Consider the following 25192-nt stretch of genomic DNA (forward strand, 5'->3'; position numbering starts at 1 on the left):
ATCTGAGGATTCCTCAAGGCCTCCTCTGGCATGCACGTGCAGACTGATTGGTTGTGTCACCGAGATGTCTTTAACTTATTAAAAATTAAATGACAAATTAATTTCCATTCCCATCTTGGCTTCAGAAATTATCAGTTTTGCAAAGCAAGTAATGGGGAGGGGGAGGGTGTGAGGTGGGGGAGGAGATGAGCACTCGTGATTTCTGGAATAATTATCATGCTTTTAGGAAAAGAATAGATGAGGTTTCCTTTTTCTGAATCCTTTCTAAAGCTGATTCTCTTTTCTAGAGTTATTGTTTTAATTTTTTTTTTCCAAAAGGAATTTTTGAGAGAACTTTTCTTTTTTTAAAAAAACTTTCGTTTATCATATGAAGCAGAATAAATGATAATAGGATAAAAGGCTGGGCATGGAATTATTTTTAAATGACACCATCCTGTTTCCCTGGAGAAAGATCCTAATGGGGAAAAATTTTTGCTCTCTGTTCTTCCGAAGTTTATCATGTCTGGCTCCCTATTGCCTTAGCAGCACTTAAGTTACAGGCTAGTGAAAATGCAAAATCCAGGATCTAACAAGTGAACTCTGATTCAGGCTTTGTCACTAATTCTCTTGAGCAAAGCATTTTAACATTCCGCACCTTGGTTTCTTTCTCTGTAAAACAGGGGGACTATTAGCAACTTTCCTGATAGGCTGTTAGGAGGTTCCTATGGGATTCTCCTTGGTGAGCCCAGTTCAGCATCTTGATAAATAGTAGCCTTTCTTGTGATCTCATGAAATTATGAAAATTCCCAGCCTCCCTCTGCCCCTCTCAGAAGACACAAGGAAGGCCTTGCTCAAGGATCCTACCAGAGTCACGTGGAAGCCAGAAGTATGTTGTGGGTCCAGTTTAGAAGACTTAACTGCTTTGTGAATGGGAAAATGTGAACTTGGGACAAGATGCAGAGGGATGCGGTTTTAATTACTTAGAGCTGAGGAGGGCATGTGCATGGACCCTCCCTAAAGGACATGTTGGTTACCTCTTCTCAAGATGATAGGGAGCGTCTGGTTCTAGACCTGACAGACGACGAGACTGTCAGCCAGTTAGGGATTCAAATATTTGGGGAAAAACACTCCAGGGCACAAGCCCAGGTTCAATATCCCAGGTACCCTTCTGGGTTACCTAGCCAGTATTACCTGAAACCTATTTCACAGAACAATAATTATGTGGGTGCTAAGAGATGAAAACAATCACCCCCAAGAGTTGGTAATCAAATGCAACTGAGAAATGGATTAAAGAGCTTCAAACAAATTTCCTTCACATGGACCTTCTAGAATCCTTTGACCTGCTAACATCAATTGGGACTCTTCAAGTATGCAAAGACTGGGACAGACTACCCAGTGTAACGAGTTTGTTTGACGTTGGCACCTTTCGTGTTTTGGAACCTGTCCTGGTGCAATGCAAAGACATCTCAGAATAAGTAGTAGACAGTAAATATTTGTGTGGATACGGAAGGTGAGGTGGTCAGAGGATGATGGTCTAACTGCCAAATGTGGTATGCCCAGTAGGAAAACTGGTCTTAAGGCAGAGGGTGAAGGTGAAGTGAACACATGGAAGGTTCTCTGAGTTCATAAAAGAAATCTGGTAAGGGATGAAGCCTTTAGGGTACTCAAATATGCTGACTGAATAATTGAATTGTTGGACAGATTGGGGGTATCAAGCCTTTTCTTTTCTACTAGTCGCAAATCAAGATATTCTAGTTATTTGGCAGTGCATCAATTCCAAACAAATTCCTGGCAATGATGATTTTGAAACACTGCTGAATTTTTCTGAGACAGAGATGTCTGGATGAATTTTCCACCTAGAGGTCTGGGCCACACAAGCTCCCTGGGTCTCTTACCTAAGGTTCTGAGAAGAGCAATCCACCCGTAGGCTTTTAACCAACTTCTCTAAACATGAAAAAGACACCTGTCCTACTGTTAGAAACATAAAATAGTGTGCTGCTCCTTGACCTGAGTCAATTTGTCCTGAAAAATAGCTCCATCGACAATAATACAGTGCTGAATGGTGGACAATTTATTCCTTTGTTTCCAGACACCTGGCAAGCAAGATTACTGTGTTAAAAGCCTGCTCTCTTATTTTGAAATATATTTTGGGGCCAAGAAAATGGCATGTGAGTTTCATTTGTGAGCCATTTGAAGGCAGGTGCTCCCTACCTCTCAATTCACCCTCCACTGAACAGCACTTGCTGTCTTTATCTAGAAGATCAATCCCTAGTTCTGAGACCTGCTGCTGATGGGTGCTTTTCATTGAGTTATTAACCAAGTCATAGGGAATTGTGGAAAAGTTTGACAAATGCCGTCATGACCAGAGCCCTTCATCTTCTGGATGAGTCCTCTCTGAATCTCCCAGAGAGGACTCTGGGCCAGTGGGGTGGGGGTCAGAGTGCAGGGCTGGGCCTTGGTGATTGCTAACCTCATCCTCTGCATCCTTTCTGAAGACCTGGCTTTAGCAAGAAAGGGTCCCCTAGGAACTCGCTGCTTTTATGGCTTCAGAAACCAGAGCTTCTGAGAAAGGGCCAAGTAGGGGGGAAAAAAAGGCAAATAAAGTCAGAATAAAGGAAAATAAACAGCTGCAGGGAAGGCACCGTCTTAGGTTTCTTATCTTAAAATTTTTATATTTCTCCTTTGACTTCCTCTGAGAGTTGTGAAGACATGTCAGTCAAACTGACAGTGTGTTGGAAGAGGAATAGAAGGGAGAAGGTGGGAGGAGGAGCAGGGGGACACATGGGGAGGCGGGGGGAAGGCCCAGGCTAAAGGAAATGAATTAGAGCAAAGATGCTTTGGAAACAACTGCCAGCTCAGATGGGTGTGATCAAAGGTTTACTGATGCTGTGTGGGGAAAAAATCATTAAGAAAGGCCAGAACAAGACAGTCGATTCCAACCAGAGCCACAAATAAAACACATTCAAAGCAGTGCCATGGGGTAGCCGTTCTGCTACAGCCGGTGAAATAAAAAACAAGCTGGTGATAGTCGGAAACACCAACCACAAACGAAAGGAGATACTGATGTGAAAGAAAACAGTGCTTCTTACCCAGTTCGGTTATCATTAGAATGTGCGTCCCACTGTTTTTTTCCTGATTGACTGATACCAAAGGCAACTTGCCAGGTTTAGCTAATTGGATACAGCATTTAGGGTTGGGGAAAGGGAGTGGAGGAAAGTACAGAAAAAGAAAAGAGTGAGGGAATAACAGAGAAAGCATTCTGAAGTAAAGGGACCCAGGACCAAAGGTAGTTTAGTGTTTATCTTCCGGGGAAGAGACCTTGTAGCAGTTTTGCAAATTCACAAATAATAGCAGGAAATGCCATGGCCAGGTTAAAAGCTGGATCCCACCGGTCAATGATCGTGGCCCTCAAAACCCTGTCATTTTTCTGGACCAGGGTGACAGTCACTGAAAATGCCTTTCAGCTGAAGAGTTTAACTAGAATAGATTAAATGTAAAATTATCACACATCAGGCCAGTGTTTCTATGCAGTTCTCAAAATGGGATTGGCTTAGACCTGAGGCTTTGTACCTCAGAGGAGGGAACTTCCACAGATGCTTCCAATGAGAATCACTGGGAAAAAAACCCTTGGACTATACCTATCCTCCCTTCCTCCCCATTCCCAAATGTATGCCCCAGTCTCCAACCCATCATCTCATGACCCTTTACAAACAGTGACCAGCATGCAGGAAACTGTCTATTCATCTCAGAGGAAAGATAGATCAGTTTTCCTCTGGGTCATCTGCCATATTTCTACTCATACTCTTCTCCAGTTTTCCCCTTCTCCCCCACAAAAATACACCATTAGAGCCTACCACAGTAAGAGAGCTAAGAGACAGGCCAAACTCCTCATATCCTGCATGGTTGGAAGAGAGGACCAAAAAAATCCACCCAAAGCTGACGTTCACTCCTACCTAGTTCAGTGATGATGGGGATGTTGACCCCAGTCGTGATGGAGGGCTGGCGTAACATCCCATGTACTGGGCTGTTATCTGGTGAGGATCGGTCCATTCCTGGAGGTGTGAACCCTAGTGGGAAGGAAAGAGAGGAAGGAAAAAAATAAAAAATGTGCAAAACTTGGAAATAATGAGAGTACAGTGTATATACACAGTAAAAAAAAAAAAAAAAAAAAGGCATTATTTATAGGTCAAAAATTAACACTTCCAGGATAAACTCTAATGAGTTGTTTTCAAAAGAACAAAGTGTGAGACTATTATAAATAATTCTTTTTTTTAAATATAAATTTATTTATTTTAATTGGAGGCTAATTACTTTACAATATTGTATTGGTTTTGCCATACATCAACATGAATCCACCACGGGTATACACGTGTTCCCCATCCTGAACCCCTCTCCCACCTCCCTCCCCGTACCATCCCTCTGGGTCATCCCAGTGCACCAGCCCCAAGCATCCTGTATCCTGCATTGAACCTGGACTGGCGATTCGTTTCACATATGATATTATACATGTTTCAATGCCATTCTCCCAATTCATCCCACCCTCTCCCTCTCCCACAGAGTCCAAAAGACTGTTCTATACATCTGTGTCTCCTTTGCTGTCTCGCATACAGGGTTATCGTATTATAAATAATTCTAACCCACATTGACAGATCCCTAAAAACCAGTCTTTACACCAGTTACTGATCTTGTTCACAGATTTCTGCTCCCTCCACACAGATTGCACCTCCATGCTTCTGAGAAGTTAGACATGACCATGTGACATAGGAAATGCTCTGGCCCATGAAAAGCAAACAGAACAATGCATATCATCATTTTTGGTATAAGTATTTGACTTGCCATCCCTCTCCCCAGGCTGTGGCAACAGCGAGAGCATGGGTTACCATGGAGATGCAGGCTGGGCAGCAGCCCTGGAAAATAACCCAGACACACAAAGCATTCTGAGTGAGAAATCAATCTCTGCTGCTTTAAGCCACTGAGATCTGTTTTGTTGATGTTTGGGCTGTTGTTGTTAACACAGCATATCCTAACCCATCCTGACTGTTATCTTAAACCAATTGATTACTTATTCTCTTGCCAGTGAGTGACTTAAACCTGGGTTCTAGCCAAGAGAAAGTGGGAGGAAATCTGCCTGGGGCCTTTAGGAAGTCCTTCTTTGCCTTTAAAAAGAATCATACGAGAAGAGATTCTCTTTTATCCACTGGGCATTGCTTCTGTGCCTGTAGTGAGTGGAACTGTAGCAGCCACCTTGTAACTCGGGTGGGAACTAGCCAGGGACAAGCCAGCTTAATGAGCTGGCTGAAGCCAATGATAGAAAGTTTGAAGGACAGGAATAATTTTCCCTACTGCCTGAATTAACCAGCCCTAGAACTAAAACCAACTGATCTCAGGATTTCTTTACTACATGAGATTTTATACATTTATAAATGATATTATAATATAAAATGCATAATATATATAAAGAGATGTCATATATATTATATACATAATAATGAGATTGTTGTTGTTGTTCAGTCACTAAGTCATGTCTGACTCTTTGTGACCCCATGGTCTGCAGCACACCAGGCTTCCTTCCCTGTCCTCCACTGTCTTCTGGAGTTTGCTCAAAATTCATGTCCATTGAGTCAGTCATGCTATCTAACCATTTCATCCTCTGCTGCCCCCTTCTCCTTTTGCCTTCAATCTTTCCCAGCATCACGGTCTTTTCCAATGAGTCAACTCTTCACATCAGGTGGCCTAAGTATTGGAGCTTCAGCTTCAGCATAAATCCTGCCAAAGAATATTCAGGGATGATTTCCTTTAGGGTTGACTGGTTTGATCTCTTGTTGTCCAAGAGACTCTCAAAAGTCTTCTTCACCCACTACAGTTTGAAAGCATCAATTGTTTGGCACTCAGCCTTCTATATGCTCCAACATCTATACGTGACGACTGAAAAAACTATAACTTTGATTATACAGACCTTTGTCAGAAAAGTGATGCCTTTGTTTTTAATATGCTGTATAAGTTTGTCATAGCTTTCCTTCTAAGGAGCAAGTGTTTTTTAACCTCATGGCTACAGTCATCGTCCAGTGATTTTGGATCCCAAGAAAATAAACTGTCACTGCTTCCACTTTTTCCTCTTCTATTTGCCATGAAGCAATGGGACCAGATGCTGCGATCTTAGTTTTTTAAAATGCTGAGTTAAACAATGATATTTTATATGTGTATATTTATGTACTTTGTATTATGTATTAAATATTTTTTAAATTTTATTTTATTTTTAAACTTTACAAAATTGTATTAGTTTTGCCAAATATCAAAATGAATCTGCATATTAACATATATACACAGCTTCCCAGGTGGCACAAATGGTAAAGAATTCCCCTCCAATGCAAGAGCTGCAGGTTTGATCCCTGGTCAGGATGACCCTCTGGAGGAGGAAATGGCAACCTACTCCAGTATTCTTGCTGCGAGAATCCCAAGGGTAGAGGAGAATTGGCAGGGTACAGTTCACTGGCAGGGTACAGTTGAAAAGAGTCGGACACGACTGAGCATCTGCGCACACATACACTATATATATGTATATTTCCCCCTTCTGTTTAAGCCATACTGAAGACTTTACTTGCAACTGAAATAGTCTTGATTGATGCATATGCTACCTACTTAGAGTGGACCCTTGAACTTCCCAGTGTGCCTGACACAGACTTCACATGGTAGAACGTAGATGTGGGCACAGTAAACCAGAGAGTAGCCTACGTGGTTTCTGATTTTTGCAGTTTTGGCTTTTTTGGGTTTCAGACCAAAATCTCAATACATATTAGAATGAGTTTGGCCCAACCATATCTTCAATTGAGGGAAGGTGGAAAAGCATCCCAGCTAGGCCAAAGGGCTGCCTCTTTAAGGATGTACATAGCTATACAGACATGAGACATTTATTTTCTTCATACACTCATTTGGTGCAAATTAATTTCACCAAGTGAAGCGTGTGGCAAGTGGCAGCACCGGTACTGTGCTGGCCGCCATGCCCAACTTCCGCCTCCGCCTTATAGAACAGGCCGACAGAGGTTCACGTTCACTTTATCTTCTCTGCCTTTGGCGGATGGCTACCTGGGCTTATCGATGGATTAGGGAATTACAAAGTCACTTGCTAATTTTCCAAGAACAAAATTTCAAAGATGATGTGACCCGGTTCCTTACTTACTCAGGAATGTGACAAGAGTGGGTTGATTTTGGCATTAAGGTATGTGTAAATCTTTATCCACCAGAAATGAAATGACAAGTGCATGTAATTGCCTGTTGTTTTGGAAGTGCATCCTGCATGAGACGCCAGAAAAATATAAAAGAGTTTTACTATTTTCTGCTCTCCTGTATATAAATATCATCCAACTGAGTGCCATACTTTCAGAAAGAAAAAAAAAATGTTCCACTCACCATTCACTCCCTGATTGCACTTAATTTTGCTCTTTATATTGATACACTATGCACAGGTAAGTAATTTTGAATGACAATATAGGGTCCGTCTTTCTAAGCTTGGGAAAGTGTGTGTTTTCAGCCATCCACATAACCAAGAACACGCAATTGAAATGCTACCTGTTTTCTTCCCCTAGAATAGTGAAGGGGAAAACTAAACTGTTTTCATCAGAAGTTTCATTCAAAAGCATGAAAAACTGCAAGTGACAGCTGAGCAGATTCAGTGGATGTGACGTTTGTGAATTTCTTCAACTTGACAAGTAAACACCTTAAATCGGTAATGCTATATGCATAATACATGGCCTGTATTTTGACATCCATCATCAAATGCTGACTTGAGAAAATACGGGTTTGTACATCAAGGAATAGCACCCATAAAACAGGGAGAAATGCAGGTCACACGGTATTAGGAAAACTGTATTTCATTACAGAACCTGCAACAAACCAAAGCATCCTTTTATTTTATCTTATTTAAAGATTCCATTTTCAGCTGTGAAAAGACTCAATTCCTTTGCATGAAACCTTCATTTAGAAATGACATGCTTGCTTCTTAGGCTTCTTGCATTTTGCTTTCATATTCCATTTTCCCCTTCAGTCACCAAGCCTGGTTCCATTAGCATCTGCAACTGACAAACTATGGTGGATGTCCAAAGACATCTCTCCATTAAAGGTCTTTTTCTCTCCTACACGTGACCCCAAGAACGAGGTGCTTTTGTTGGAAAGAAAACTTCAGCAATGATAATGTCACTTAATATTTGCTACTTTTATAGCCACACATTTTTACAAGCAAGAGGCAAAGACAAAAGAAATAGATTTTATTTAATTTTTTTTAACCCTTCCTGGAGAGTTGTGTTAAAGAGGAACAGAATGTTCTTTAGCATTGTTTCTTTCTTAGAGATTCTAATACAGGAAAATCGTGGCTTGAAATAGCAGGATTGACCCAGATTCCTGAAGTGACCTTGAAAAGAATAGAAAATCAGGCACTTTCCTTCCAAAGGGATGAGTGAATTCGGCCTTTGGTATCATTTGTTGGCAGCTACCCTAGTCATCATAGCAGCTGTTGATAAAGGGGCAAGTCTAAATTGTATCCAGTTCTCTGATTGTCTTGTTCCTCATTCCCTTGTTTGCTGCAGTGGGTAACATCTTTGGTTGAACTTTAAGGCCCTCTACATAAAGCAGTGCTCTGGTCCTGCGTGTGAAAGTCCTTGCACATGGAGTATCCTCCAGGGACCCTGATCTACAACTAGAGGATAGTGAAACTGGGAAATGCTCCTTCCGTTAGTTGAACTAACACTCAGGAAGTTAATTTTAGAAACACACTCATTTTGCCAGAAGAGATGATGAGGAATGTTGGCACTGGATGGATAGAATGAAAAGTTCTCAATCAGGAAAAGATTCAAGTTAAGTAAACACAGCCGCAGCCTAAGCTCTTACCAAGATGGCCTCCTGGTTCTTTAGATGTGTTCCCATTTCTCTCTGTTGAGTGTGGACATGAGAGGCAGGTTCTGGGCCAAAGATAACTTTAAAGACTACCTGATCTCCTTACATTGAAAGCCCTGCCCCATTTCAATCTTCAGGCACAGATATGATGGGTTTACATTACGTGTTCTATTCCTTTGACATCAGGCAGAAATGGGCCCAACATTGCCCTCTGCCAAGCCTGCTTACTCCATATGCTGTAGAGGAACTTTAGGTTAAAGCCTGAATTTTCTATATATTTAAGCATCCCAGACTGTCTACAAATTGCCTGGCCCACAGAGAAGGAATGGAGTGGAATAGTTAAGAGCGTGTGCATTGGAGTCAGATGTCTTAGGTTTAAATTTTGGCTCATCTACTCATAAGAAACATAACCACACACATAGCACAGAGTCTCCAAACCTCTGTATCTTTGTCTAAATTGGAATTGCCTCTTATACAGGGCAGTTGTGAGAATGAGATGAAATAGTTATGTTCAAAACATCTAGTACAATGTCTGGAATGAAGCAAAAACTTTAAAATGTTGACTACCAAGGTTAATATTTTACCAAGTACATAGTAAATATCTGTAGCAAGGAACAGCTTTCATTGCTTCCCCCTTCCCTATGGCTAAAGAACTAAGGTAGCTTTTGGTAGAGATTTTTTAAAAAGAATGTTCACATTGAGAAAATCATGAAAAATTAATGGGAAGGTATTAGTAGTGTGAACATATTTTAGTAGAAATAACCAGATCAACTCAGTGATTAAAAATATGGCCTAAAATATTTAAGGAAGGAGTATTTTGGATATCAGATGGCTAAGAATTTTTTTAGTATGTTGAAAGACTGGTGTCCAGTCTCATGAAAGAAAGCTTCTTAATTCATTACAGCAACTGCAAGGTCTCTGGAGTCTTGTTTTCTAGACTTAATTTCCACTTCCTCTATTTATTTAAGGACATGAACTTTCCTATTTTGCTTCTTGGGCTTTTGAAATGGTTTTCACTACTCTCTACATTCTTTTCCAACATTTGTGTTCTCAATCACGTACACCACTGTTGGGTTCAGCTCAACAAAATCTGTAGTACTTGATGTTCTTTTTATGACTGGTTATTCAACAGACTGGTTCCAAATAGGAAAAGGAGTACATCAAGGCTGTATATTGTCACCCTGCTTATTTAACTTATATGCAGAGTACATCATGAGAAACGCTGGACTGGAAGAAACACAAGCTGGAATCAAGATTGCTGGCAGAAATATCCATAACCTCAGATATGCAGATGACACCACCCTTATGGCAGAAAGTGAAGAGGAACTCAAAAGTCTCCTGATGAAAGTGAAGGTGGAGAGTGAAAAAGTTGGCTTAAAGCTCAATATTCAGAAAACGAAGATCATGGCATCCGGTCCCATCACCTCATGGGAAATAGATGGGGAAACAGTGGAAACAGTGTCAGACTTTATTTTTCTGGGCTCCACAATCACTGCAGATGGTGACTGCAGCCATGAAATCAAAAGACGCTTACTCCTTGGAAGGAAAGTTATGACCAACCTAGATAGCATATTGAAAAGCAAAGACATTACTTTGCCAACAAAGGTTCGTCTAGTCAAGGCTATGGTTTTTGCTGTGGTCATGTATGGATGTGAGAGTTGGACTGTGAAGAAAGCTGAGCACCAAAGAATTGATGCTTTTGAACTGTGGTGCTGGAGAAGACTCTTGAGAGTCCCTTGGACTGCAAAGAGATCCAACCAGTCCATTCTGAAGGAGATCAGCCCTGGGATTTCTTTGGAAGGAATGATGCTAAAGCTGAAACTCCAGTACTTTGGCCACCTCATGCAAAGAGTTGATTCATTGGAAAAGACCCTGATGCTGGGAGGGATTGGGGGCAGGAGGAGAAAGGGATGACAGAGGATGAGATGGCTGGATGGATGGCATCACTGGCTCGATGGACGTGAGTCTGAGTGAACTCCGGGAGTTGGTGATGGACAGGGAGGCCTGGCGTGCTGCGATTCATGGGGTCGCAAAGAGTCAGACACGACTGAGCGACTGAACTGAACTGACTGATTCATTGGTGAGCACCACTTGGTCTGTATCAGGGAAGTTACTGGAAGATTAATTGACCTCTAGTTAAATATGACAAGGCCATTTCTGTTTAGATGGCTTCACGTGAAAGAATTTAACACAAACACTTGGCCTATGCCCAAAAGGTTCAAGGAGAAGAGACTCAGTAATAGCAAGATTATTAAGGTTTCATTTTTTAAAGTAACTGTTTTGGGTACCTGCTGCATGCATGCATACAGACACAGCATCCAAGGAGCATCCGTGGTTACAAGCAATGACAGGTTCTGACTCAGATAAGATCTACCAGAGTGAATGGCTAGAAAAGGGTTCCAGGGTAATGAAGTTATGAGTACATTCAAAAATGAGAAAGACTCAATGTCATGTTCCTTATAGAACTCAAAGTAAAGGTAAGAATGTTCTAGATCTAGACTAAGATAACAGAGAATGAAGGCGGCAGGCTTAAATAGAACCTTAAGGAAAAAATAGTAAAATCCAACACTTACTGAGTGTTCAGTATGTACCAAAACCTGCTCATGTTTTAACTTTCATTCTTGCTGCTGCTGCTGCTAAGTCGCATCAGTCGTGTCTGACTCTGTGCAACCCCATAGACGGAAGCCCACCAGGCTCCTCTGTCCCTGGGATTCTCCAGGCAAGAACACTGGAGTGGGTTGCCATTTCCTTCTCCAATGCATGAAAGTGAAAGTGAAGTCGCTCAGTCATGTCCGACTCTTAGCGACCCCATGGACTGGAGCCTACCAGGCTCCTCCATCCATGGGATTTCCCAGGCAAGAGTACTGGAGTGGGGTGCCATTGCCTTCTCTGAACTTTCATTCTTACCAAAATCCTATCCCTATAGATTGGGATTATAAGATGTAGCTCAGTCAGTAAAGAGTCTGCCTGCAATGCAGGAGACTCGGGTTCAATCTCTGGGTCAGGAAGATCCCCTGGAGAAGGAAATGGCAACCCATTCCAGTATTCTTGCCTGGAGAATCCCATGGACAGAAGAGCCTGGCGGGCTACAGTCCATGGGGTCATAAGAGTCAGACATGACTTAGTGACTGAAATACCATGTACCAAAACCTGCTCTTGTTTTAACTTTAGTTCTTACCACCATCCTATGTAGATAGTGCTGTATTACAGATAAGGAGATTGAAGAACAATGAGTTAAGCAACTTGCCCCAGAGGATACATCTAGGCCTAAGCAGATCTAAATCTGAACCTAGGTTAATGGACTCCAGGGCCTCCTCTAATGGAGGCCATGGCATATTCTTTCTTATTACATGCCAAAGCTAAACTAAGGGTGTTTTTTCACAGGCCACCCTATAAGGAGAAGGCAATGGCATCCCACTCCAGTAGTCTTGCCTGGAAAATCCCATGGATAGAGGAGCCTGGTGGGCTGCAGTCCATGGGGTCACTAAGAGTCGGACACGACTGAGCGACTTCACTTTCACTTTTCACTTTCATGCATTGGAGAAGGAAATGGCAACCCACTCCAGTGTTCTTGCCTGGAGAATCCCAGGGACAGAGGAGCCTAGTGGGCTGCCATCTATGGGGTTGCAGAGTCAGACACGACTGAAGCGACTTAGCTGCAGCAACAACCCTATAAGTACAGGAACTGCTAATACTACCATTTCGCATATGAGGAAAATAAGATTCAGAGGAATTCAGACAACTTCCTTCAGTATCCCAGCTGGTAAGGGGCACATCTAGGGGGCTACGGCCAGACAGTCTGACTTCAGAGGCCAAGGGTTAGCCTGCTCCCTGCTGCCTTCCCTCCGAGTGTGACGGCCTCTGTTTCTGTGATGGTCTCTCTTTCTCACGTGCCGAGCTTGGCAGGCAAGTTGGAGGCCTGAGCCAGTCTTACTCTTTTATTGTTTTCACTTTTAAACAATAGCAGATAACAGCTGGGACCCATTGCAGTTATGCTTAACTTGCTTTGGTATGGTAGCATGCACAACTCAGTACATATAATAAATGCTTTATTACAGTGCTTTTCCGTGGGGGAAAACACAAAGTACTTTCTAAATCTTCCCTGGTTAAATCCCCAAGCTTTTCCAGGGAGAGAGGGAGATGGAAATTCTTATAAATCACCTCCCCTAAAATAGATGGAGAAAGGAAGGTAAGTGCCTCCCCCGCCCCCATAGATTTAACATAAAGGAATTGGTTCAAATGGTGGGGCAAATTATCTTTTATTGTGTGCATATAAATGATGGTTAGAAATCCATATGCTACGTTAAACTAGGGAAATAAATTAGGCAGAGTCATCTAGGTTTGCTGAGACAGGTATTCAATATGAAGTTGTAAAAGGGAAAGATCACCATTAAAAATGATCTATAAAGACATGTTAAAATCAAGAGAAACATCTCGTATTACATCATCTAGGAGATGAATTAAATTTCCTGTTAATACCAGGGGAAAAAAAAAACCCCAAAGCCAAATGTCAGATGAAGTGAAGATCAATAAAAATATTTTGATAAGTAAATGCAACAATGCTATTTAACACATGATTGGCAACCGCTGAAACATAAATTATCCAAATTTCCCATTGCTGCTTATGGGAAAATTATGCAGATTAGAACTTGATTAGGCTTATATCATGAGACTCAATTTGGACTTTTAATCTATTAAGCTCCAATAAATGAGGCATCTGAATCGCTCCCCTGAGCAAGCATAGTAATAGCCGCAGCCATCATTTCTGCAGTATGTATTCCAACAAATTCTTCAGCAGCTGAAGTAAAGAAAATTCCATATATAGAAGCATGATTGCTTTTTAACTTGTGGGGAAAAGTCCACATGCATAGGCTGATTGGGAAATAGATTTTTTTTTTTTTTTTTTAAGAAAAGTCTGCAAGAGAAATCTGGCCAAGGGAAAACCCCAGTTGAACCTTGTAATATTTTTTCATAGTCGTTTTCAGTGGCTTTCCACAAAGTTGGAGTCCTGTCATGACAGCCAGGAGCTGACCAGTAGTTGACTCAATAAAAAATGATTATTTGTCAAGGCAGCAACTTCTCCTGACACTGGCCAAAGGCTACTCTGACCACACTCCACTTAGAAGCAGGAGGTGGTGCTGGCCCCCAACAGGTTACTGGAAGTCAATGCTGGGGAAGAAGGGGGATGAGAACACCCTTGCTAGTTTCAACTGTGTTATTTTTGCTTCATTCTAAGAAACTCATGAGCTTGGAGCTGATAATTGTTCCCTACCTAGAGCCTAAAGTCAAAGTTTTATAAATTATATTAATAGAGAGCTCTGAGGAACCTAAACTACACCAGTTGGGTCTCTTTTTGCCTCTTTGCCAATCACTCTGTTAGAGATAGAAGAACTTTGGAAACGCTCTAATCATTACTTCCATTTTACAGATGAAGAACACTAAGGCTCAGAGCAGAGAAGTTACTAAGTCCAAGGTCACAGACCAGTTGGTGGCAGAGCCAGAATAGCTCATTTTGTTGTTACTTGCTTCCTTTAAACCTTCTCTCTACATGAGAAACCCATTCCACAGTGTTTGGTATGTGTGTTGTGGGGTGGTGGTGGTGGTGGGGTGTGTGTGTTGAAACTCTGCTCCCACCCTGTCCACACAGTGGCAACAGGAAGCCAGGTAGTCTGACTCCAGGGCCAGCAAGATCGACCCCATTATCCTGGACATATGGCTGGTCTGCAGGCTGGGGCCAAACTGTTTTCTCCTCAAGAACTGATGGAAAAGATGCTAAAGAAGGATAAAAGTATGAGGCTGCTGGTGACCATTTAGCTCACCAAGGGTCAAAGGCAAGCAGGGATAAAGAAAGTGAGACAGAGCTCTGACATAGGCTCCTGGGCTCAAATGTGCCCAAAGTCAGAGGCACCCCAGTTATAAGACTTTCTTTTTATTTAAGCCTTTGGGGGTTGGATTTCCATTACTTGTAACAAAAATGCCAAAACAGTACAGTAACTGAGAAAAATCTCTATTTTTTTCTTGGTACAATAGTGCATGAATGTCTGAGTTTCTATTGAAACAAGTGACTATATCTTCATTGAAGCTTTCTTGTTCACTTCCAGTGTCCAGGGATGAGACCTGGGTTAATACTTCCCTCTCCATTTCTTTATTTATAATCAGCAATATTGATATTTTTAACAATACTCTTTTCTAGAGACTGTAATTAATGAAAGCCTTGGGAAGCTGCACAAGGTACTTGATCTTTTTTGGAGTTTCTGTTTGGGTCTAAATTAAACCAAAGGAAACTGAACCAACCAAGCAACCAACCAACCAACCAAAGTTCTCCATAGCTATTTGCCCATGAAGTTTCATAAGATATAATCAGGACTTAACAAATATGTTTGCAAGAGTCGTCTCTCTAAGCAGTCTCTTTCCTTAAAGTAAACTTAAAGAGCTTACTGTTCTTAATACCTGTCTCTCAGAGGGGCCGGTGTAGAAAGGAAGGGAGGGAAGGAGAGAAGGAATGAAGGAGGGAGGAAGGAGAGGAAACTAGCTACAACTCAAGCACAATTAAGACCACAGATTTGGAAAGAAACCTAATATCCACCTGGTCTAACATCTTCATTTGCACAAAAGTTCATGGTGTCATGATGAATTTTCCACAACTTCTCAATCGCTTTTTACCTCCTCCAAATTCATCTTACAACTTAAAAATAAGACATACTTTGGCTATACAGATCAAATGACTTAAAATCTGACATACCCTTTGGCTTAAAATTTTTCATTTCTAAAAATATATGTAGAGCCAATATTTCTTCATATTAAAGATTTGGTTATGTTCTTCATTTGTAGTTATTAAGTAACAATGTTATAATGAAAACAGCCTGAATATCCAGTTTTAGGAAACTGATTAAGTCAAGTATGCATCCACTAAAAATAATGCAGAAAATCATTTTATGACATGGAGAAAATGGTCATGATAAAATTGTGTGGGGGGGAAAAACAGGTACATATGATTATGTGTGATCCATTTTAGAGGAGAAAAATATTTATATCTGCAGAAACAAGACTAACATTAACTTTCTTATGTCCGAATGCTAAAATTATAAGAAATGTGTATTTGTTTTCTCTTTGTTTATACATAGTTGCTAAATTTTGTAAAGTAAATATGTTTTATTTGTGCAAGGAGGAAAAAATTACCAAAATTATAAATTAATGAAAGAAAAAGCATGAAACCTCACAACTTCTTGTCATCTTCATGGGCTGAAAACAGTTGATTGACATGGTGGAGGGACTCATACTACTGAGCTGTGTCAATCCTAAAGGTCATTTTGTTCTACTTAAACTTGGGGAAAACAAGATTCTGGGATAGATGTGACCAACAGTTACAGATTAAGAGGCTTTAGGAAAACATTGTCAAAATAAGAGTTTTCAAGGTTCCCAGTTCTCTGCTATTTCAACTTCCTACCATTTTATGAGCCATTCAATCTCAGAGCAAAGGATGCTGAGAGCTTACATGGGTCCAAGGCTTCCTTGGTGGCTCACATGATAAAGAATCCGCCTGCAATGCAGGAAACCCAGGTTTGATCCCTGGGTCAAGCAGATCCCCTGGAGAAGGGAATGGCTACTCACTCCAGTATTCTTGCCTAGAGAACCATGGACAGAGAATCCATGGATTGCAAAGAATTTGGGCATAATTGAGTGACTGATACTTTCACTTTTCAAAGAACCAATGGAAACGTATAGTGCTCTGTGCATTCAGCCAAACAGAGGAGCAGTTAGAGCTGGTTTCTAACACAGAAGAGTTGCAGTTGCTGATTCCCACCCCTGCTCCCACCAAGTCTTAACCACCTAAGACATGCTGTCCCCTCGATTTGCCCTCAGCTTAGCTCCTGCCCTTCCTTCACCACCTCCAGGAAGCTACCTTGACCAGCTTTTCTCCCCTTATATAGTTACTTCATAAAGATATCTTCAGCTGGATTTTTTTCCCTTTCCTTTATTCATTATTTTAAAATAAGAACTACTACTGATTATGTACCAATTTTGTGCATAAAGGAAAAAACCTTTCTCATTTTTGCAAAAGTAATACCTGCTTATTGTAAAAAATTACATTTGGAGAAGGAAATGGCAACCCACTCCAGTGTTCTGGCCTGGAGAATCCCAGGGATGGAGGAGCCTGGTGGGCTGCCATCTTTGGGATCACACAGAGTCGGACACTACTGAAGCGACTTAGCAGCAGCAGTAGCATGTACCAATTACTATATACTAGTGGTTAAATTTTTTTTAAGTATCTTTAATGTTCTCTTTTCATATAGTCATAGCTATTGGATTCTTCATTTCAATATGGCATGAACTATATCAGCCTTCTGTATCATTATTATTATTGAACTACATGGAAAATTCTATTATTTCTACTTTATTATTATTATTACTTTTTAGTTCCTTTTCTGGACCCTCCCTCTTTGCTGCCATTACAAGAGAACAAAGGCCGTTTTGCCACTAACATAGAATCTTCTCTTCCATGCTGGGTCACATTTCCAGTAAACTAGAGGCATACTATGCCAGGGCAAAGGTAGACGTACATATTGCGAGGCGGCGATACAGAGTGGATACTAGCAAAACACACAGAAACCCTCACGCTGCCAAGACTATATACCGTTTTGTTTCCATTACATCAACTTTTTCTCCCACTTTTGTGAGCATTAATCAAAGAAATGCAAAGAGCTCATTAAAGTGATAGATTGACTGAAAATGTAACCACCCTCACATTATAAACAGTTTCTCTATGTTCTCAATGCTGTGGGCTTTGTTTTTCAGCATTTGCCATGTAGCTCAAATGTCCTTTTACATTTAAAATACCAAATGCCAAATGGGCCCCAGTTGTTTGGTTTAATACAAACCAATGGCCAGCTAAGCAAAAACCAGGGCTAGGAAATCACGAGCAGACTAAAACACCCGTATCTTAAGCGCCCAGAAAATTAAGTAGCTGTAAAAGATGGACTTGCCAAGTAGTCCAAGGCATTGGCCTGCAATTCAGGAAGAACAGAATCCCATCACTGACAACTCTCTGCCAGCTGTCTCCGACAGGTTCTAGAGACAGGACGCCTGGCCGGAGATAGTGGCTAAGGTTCCAAACATGTGATAGTCTTTTAAAAGAAAGCACTGTAAATGTTTCCTTTGAAGTTTTAAAGGCTTTCCTGCATATATGTTGATGCTGGCAAATGAATATGTAACTGGGATCTTGTATTTTCAGAGTGAGGCATTCCCCACACACAGATCTTCACTAAAGCAGGGGCTGACTGGTGCTAGTTTGATTTTGAACATCTCTGTTTACACCATGATCGATATCCTTGGACCACATCCTGAAATGAGCCCTAACACCACGGAATTGGAATTCTGCAGTTAGACTGCTTAGGTTGAGTGCTGCCTCCTTCAGTTTCTAGTTTTGTGATCTGGGGCAATTTAATTTTATGTCCCAGTCTCCTCACCTATAAAATGGAAGCGTAATATGACATGAAGATGAAATGAGTTAAATAATACAGTTATACAGCACAGAGAACTCTGCTCAATTTTACATAACTACCTAACTGGGAAAAGAATTTGAAAAAGAATAGATATATGTATTTGTATAACTGAATCACTTTGCTGTATACCTGAAACTAACATAACATTGCTAAGCAACTAAACTCCAATATAAAATTTATAACACAATAATATTAATACAATAATAATTAAATATATATTATTGTTTCAATATAAAATCAAAAGTTAAAAAAATACAGATAAACTGCTTGCAACAGTGCCCAGCACAGAGTAAGCACTTTATAAATACTACTTTATTTTTGATGATGATGATGTCAGTGATAGACTGGTGATGTTGACAGAAAAACAGAGAATCAAAAGACATGGGTTTTAGCTCCAGGTTATCCCCTAAATCCCTGTGAGAATTTAGAGAGATTCAACATGTTATCCAAACTCAGTTTGCCCATGAGTAAAACTGAGGCAGATAAAGCAATGGCTTCCCAATGGCTTCCCAGTGGCTTCCGGCTCTCAAAAATCTATCATCCTAATTCTGGGGAACTGTATGCAATATTAGAACCATGATAAGTCTGAGTTTGACCGACCACTCAGTATTCAGGAATGTCTGTAGTCATTTCTGGGATCATCTTTCGAAAAAGTGAGAGACAGTAGCCCTTCCTTCTAATATCCTGGCATATGTGCTGTGTGCTCAGACACTCAGTCAAGTCTGATTCTTTGTGACCTCATGGATTGTACCCCACCAGGCTTCTCTGTCCATGGATTCTCCAGGCAAAAATACTGAAGTGGGTTGCCATGCTCTCCTCCAGGGGATCTTTCAGACTCGGGGATCGAACTCAAGTCTTTTATGTCACCTGCAATACTTCACATCAAAAAACACATCAGTACAGGCACATGAGAGACACGTACTAAATGCGCTGCACCATGACAACTGAGCAACGTGCATATCGCAGCTCCAGGCAGGAGATAATATCCTGTCTCAGGAGTAGCCCATAAAGCTAATCCTCCCTCCAGGAGCCCTGCATCCAATCCACTCATTAACAGACAATCTGGGTTCATCTCCTGTCATGTGATCACAGTCATAGAGGCCACTCTGGTCCTCAGTTTCTTCATCTATAAAATGGGGATGACTCTAAAGTTTCTTTCAGCTCTGAAGTTTGTCTCTTTTAAGACCCTAAATTAAAAAAAATAAGCTCCTACAGAAACTAACATGAAGAATCAAGAGGATCTCTTCTCAGAGGCCCTCACACTTTGTAGGGCAGATCCTGCATTTCAACTCTGTTTTATACCTTTGCCAGGAGAATGAAATTTCAGCGCCAAAACCAATGAGAAGGATGTACTTTCTCCAAAGTTGCTATAATGGCTGAAAAGGCCATAAATAACCATTTATTAAACAAACAGTGTGGGCTGAAGGAAGAGAAACTGCCACAATTAGGCCCCTGGGGCCTGCAGGCAGAGTACAGAACAGTGGGACTAGCTCATAATCCTGGCAATATGTTATCAGTTGTTCCATTTTCTTGAAGTTATCTTCATAATCAAGATGCTATCCCAGTCATTGTGGGCTTTAGAACTATTTTTAATTTTAATTTAAAGAGCAATTAAAGAAAGACAATGGATATGCGGGATAATAAAGTAAGTGATTAGCAGCATGCAAATGACAGAGGCTTAATGATAATATGGTTCTAGTCTCCAAAGGGCTTGTTGAGAGAAAGCCCTTTCTACATGTGGTTGTTCAGCTAATGTGTCTCAACCCACAATTACAACATTGCTGACACCATTAACCAGTGAAACAACATCACTTCGAGAAATCCTTGTTGTCTCATTAAAATGGAAAGGGTCAGGTAATTTACCAGCGTTGTATGTCTAGTTTTGTTGTCGGTAATTAGCGAACATTACCCAGCATGGACTCCCGCTGGGAGCCGGAGAAACTTTGTGAAATATTAAAGAGGGAAGTCTTTATATTTCACTGGAAAATTGAAAAGAGGTGCAGTAATAGTCTCCCTGTCACTTCTTTGCACTTAGGAAAGGGAAGGACCAAGTGGGGACTCTAACGTAGAGAGAAATGTTCAGCACGCATCAGGAAGGCACCACCCAAACCAATAATACCCTGCATTGGGCAGCATACTGGCCATCAGGGTCTGTGCCCCTATGAAAGGGGGTGGAGAGGAAGGGAAAATTGCAAACTACATCTTTATTGTTCTGACTGAGGTTCTCTGAATTAGTCTCCTCGAATAGAGGAAAGGGGCTATAAAAAGTTTTCTCTCTGGAATGCTTTAATGATTTAAATAAGCACCAGAATTGTTTATTCAAAGAGTTATTTATATATAGTTTTAAATATAGAGATGGGGGAAATCTATCTCAGGGCCCTGACTTCCTGCCTCCCTGCTTCCTAATGGGAGCCTCTACAGACACTGGGACTGAGACCCCCGCCCGAAACGCCAGCCAACACTTGGTGTGTTGTCAGGAAGCAGAATGGTATCTTATTCTTTAAATGGAACTCTTGGAACATAAAACACATTCCAATAAATGTGAACAGAAAATTACGAATTCATTAAACTACTTTGGTATCGTGTGCTATATATAATATTTATATTCCGACTACTGTAAAATATGCTTTAATATTTTTAGGCAACTATAAGGACTTAAATATTTATAAAATGGCTAAAGATAAAGTATGGCCCTCTTATTCCTACATACAGATGATGTAAGGCGTGCAATCAAAGACAATAACACTCTCTGCCCATTTGTCATCTTAAAGGAGCCGATCAACACGCCATCCCTCGTGTACCATCTACATAAGAGTTGTTGCCGACACAGGCAACTCCAGAGGAGTTTGCGCCTTAAAAACTACCTAGAGTGCTATACTTCACAGAAAACAGGGCTTTCTGAAAATGGAGACAAAACAATAAATTTGCAGGCAAAACAGCTCCAAGAGGGGGCTTCAATATACTGCTGTATTTATCTCTGGGACATCTGGGAATGGGAAGCATTTTGATTTAATATTTCATAACGTACAGGCAATTGCTTCCTTGCATGGTATATAATTAATGTTCATAAAAAACAGGGCTTTAAAAAAATTCTTCAATATCCTAAATGTAAATAGATAAATAAATAAATGGATAGATAAATAAATAAGAGACACACCTGGGCTGCCTTTAGAAATGTGGAACAGCCTTATATAACCCAATAAGAAGAAAGGTATCATGAATTTATAATCACCCAAGGGCCTGTTAAAAGTAGGTTTATAGATTAAGTGTGAAACTTCAACCCTGATGTTCTCTCATTATTTACTGTCTTTCCTTGTCATTAGAACCAGAGACTGATTGATTTTCAAAAATTTCCCATTTCCTCTGCCAATTAGGCATTCTGAGAATTACCTGCCCCCGCCTGCCTTGGTCTCTCCCATGCACACTCCCCTACTTTATCTCCTCTGCTCTTTCTAAACTGAAATAGAGGAAGGCTGGAAGTTCATGAGTCAAAGTTAGATGCCCTCCAAAATCCCCAGTTATCACCCTTAGGAGGCTGCCAGTCCATGGGGATTTGAGCTTAGTGACTCTGCAGCCCTGATAGGAGGCTCACAGATAGCCACTTTGCCTAAAGAAGAGCAGAGGCCTGCGCTTCTCAACTCTAGTTGCACCTTGGAATCTCTGATGCTCAGAGTCTGACCTGGTCGCTCTGGGATGCAGCCTGGACTTGGCAGGGTTAAAAAAGTCACCTAGTTGATTACAGTGTGCAGCTAAGGTGAAAAGACACTGGGCCTGGTAAATTTCTTGAATGCATATGCAAATATTTCTGCACAGACCTATGGCGGGGGTTCCCCTGGAAGAGGGCACAGCAACCCACTCCAGTACTCTTGCCTAGAGAATCCCATGGACAGAGGAGCCTGGCAGGCTACAGTCCATAGGGTCACAAGGAGTCGGACCTGACTATAGTGACTGAGCATGCACGCATGTGGTGGTGGTGGGGGGTGTTTGAGGGGGACTAAGGAAGGGACCCATTATTTTATTAGGCATTTAAAAGGATGCAAGACCCCTTTCTCAATGAAGAACAAGTCATTCTCCAGGGTCCCAGGCTGAGGGCCTAAATTATATTTTTTGAAGAAAAAAGAGGTAAAGGAGGAAGGCTGGGTAAAACCTACCATCTAGCTGGAGCAGCATGAACTCCACTCAGCCAGCAGCAGCTCTGGATTGATGTCATTTCACCCAATTGTCAGTGCTCCTCCATAACCAACTGCCACAGAGCAGCTGTGTGTGAGGGCTTCTATCACTGAGCGGAGGCCTCACCTTTCTGCTTCCTAAAAGAGCTCCATTGAGGGATACCACACTGCCTGTCTATGAGGGAAAACTCCAGTGGTCACAATGAGTCTGCCCTCATTCTTCTTCAACACTCTGTAGGCTATTGTAAGTCTCCCTAACCTTGATGGCTTACTTCCCAAAGGGGTCTTGGTTTCTACCACCATCAGCATCCCATGCACACCTACTGATGAACAGAATCAACAGGAAATCTGGTTGATGGATACAAATGGCTAACCCTACCTTGCTAATTGCTATTTTGAGTGAGCAAATGAAAGAAAATGAAAAATTATCAAATATTAGTAGCAAAAATAGAAGAAAACAACTGAATGGGAAAGACTATAGAGATATCTTCAAGAAAATTAGAGATATCAAGGGACTATTTCATGCAAAGATGGGTACAATAAAGGACAGAAATGGTACAGACCTAACAAAAGCAGAAGATATTAAGAAGAGGTGGCAAGAATACATGGAAGAACTATTCAAAAAAAAGAGCTTAATGATGGAGATAATCATGATGGTGTGATCACTCACCTAGAGCCAGACATCCTGGAATGTGAAGTCAAGTGGGCCTTAGGAAGCGTCACTATGAACAAAGCTAGTGGAAGTGATGGAATTCCGATTGAGCTATTTCAAGTCCTAAAGTATGATGCTGTGAAAGTGCTGCACTCAACATGCCAGCAAATTTGCAAAGCTCAGCAGTGGCCACAGACTGGAAAAGGTCACTTTTCGTTCCAATCCCAAAGAAAGGCAAAGTCAAAGAATATTCAAACTACTGAACAATTGCACTCATCTCACACACTAGCAAAGTAATGCTCAAAATTCTCCAAGCAAGGTTTCAACAGTATGTGAACTGAGAACTTCCAAATGTTCAAGCTGGGTTTAGAAAGGTAGAGGAACCAGAGATCAAATTGCCAACATCTTTTGGATCACAGAAAAAGCAAGAGAGTTCCAGAAAAAGATCTACTTCTGCTTAATTGACTATGTCAAAGCCTTTGACTGTGTGGATCAAAACAAACTGAAAAATTCTTCAAGAGATGGGAATACCAGACCACTTTACCTGCCTCCTGAGAAATCTGTATTCAGTCAAGAAGCAACAGTTAGAACTGGACATGGAACAATGTACTGGTTCCAAATTGGGAAAGGAGTAACATCAAGGCTGTATATTGTCACCCTGCTTATTTAACTTATATTCAGAGTATATCATGTGAAATGCCGGCCTGGAATCAAGATTGTTGTACAAGCTGGAATCAAGATTGTTGGGAGAAATATCAATAACCTCAGATATGCAGATGATACTATCCTTATGGCAGACAGTGAAGAACTAAAGAGTCTCTTGATGACAGTGAAAGAGGAGAGTGAAAAAGTTGGCTTAAAACTCAACATTCAAAAAACAAAGATCATGGCATCCAGTCCCATCACTTCATGGCAAACAGATGGAGAAACAATGGAAATAGTGAGAGACTTTATTTTGGGGGGCTCCAAAATCACTGCAAATGGTGATTGCAGCCATGAAATTAAAAGACGCTTGCTCCTTGGAAGAAAAGTTATGACCAACCTAGACAGCAAATTAAAAACCAGAGATATTACTTTGCCAACAGAAGTCTGTCTAGTCAAAGCTATGGTTTTTCTAGTAGTCATGTATGGATGTGAGAGTTGGACTATAAAGAAAGTTGAGCGCCAAAGAATTGATGCTTTCAAACTGTGGTGTTGGAGAAGACCCTTGAGAAGACCCATGCAGTCCCTTGGACTGCAAGTAGATCAAACCAGTCAATCCTAAAGGAAATCAGTCCTGAATATTCTTTGGAAGGACCGATGCTGTAGCTGAAACTCCAATACTTTGGCCACCTGATGCAAAGAACTGACTCCTTGGAAAAGACCCTGATGTTGGGGAAGATTGAAGGCAGGAAGAGAAGCAGATGACAGAGGATAAGATGTTTGGCTAGCGTCACTGACTCAATGGACACGAGTTTGAGCAAGCTCCAGGAGTTGGTGATGGACAGGGAACCCTGGCATGCTGTAGTCCATGGGGTCACAAAGAGTCTGACACAAAGGAGTGCCTGAACTGACTCAACTGAATAGCAAAAAGGCTAAATTTGCTTTATCTCTAACTACACCCTCAATACTGTTTTATATCCATCCACTCAAGCCATGCATGGTTGTGAAGGTCAGATACTGAGCAACAGCTTCCAAGTGGGCATCACTCATACTGTGGACACATTATATTTGCATATTTATTATGATTTTTTTTCCCCCCAGCAGATGGTAGAAAAGCATACTGTTCAAAGATAATCAGTGCATTATGAGAATTTTTCAACAGATGGGAGTAAAGTATATCAAGAAAGAACTGACTTTTTCTGACTCATGTAAAGGTAACATATGGACTAGAGAAAGTCCTATATCTCATTTATATCTCAAAGAAATTTGATGAACCAGGTACAGTTAGTGTTCTCAATGAGAAAACTGAGGGACAGAGAGGTTAAATAGTTCATCCCCACCTAGTGGGTAACAGAACTGCA

General features: G+C 41.1%; 1 protein-coding gene across 2 annotated transcripts in view; it reads right to left on the bottom strand.

Annotated features, from left to right (window-relative positions):
• Positions 1-25192, bottom strand: part of KCNMA1 (potassium calcium-activated channel subfamily M alpha 1) — a 771468-nt gene that overhangs the window by 39324 nt on the left and 706952 nt on the right. Inside the window, exons 24-25 of one of the 2 annotated variants that reach the window (XM_055537201.1) lie at positions 3933-4046; positions 3069-3149 (exon numbers count right to left, since the gene is read on the bottom strand). In XM_055537201.1, coding sequence (XP_055393176.1) covers positions 3069-3149; positions 3933-4046 — 195 coding nt within the window. The remainder of the gene's footprint in view (positions 1-3068; positions 3150-3932; positions 4047-25192) is intronic. The other variant, XM_055537192.1, reaches the window with a different exon arrangement.

This window comes from Bubalus kerabau, chromosome 1 (genome assembly GCF_029407905.1).
Source record: "Bubalus kerabau isolate K-KA32 ecotype Philippines breed swamp buffalo chromosome 1, PCC_UOA_SB_1v2, whole genome shotgun sequence".
Taxonomy (NCBI): Eukaryota; Metazoa; Chordata; class Mammalia; order Artiodactyla; family Bovidae; genus Bubalus; species Bubalus kerabau.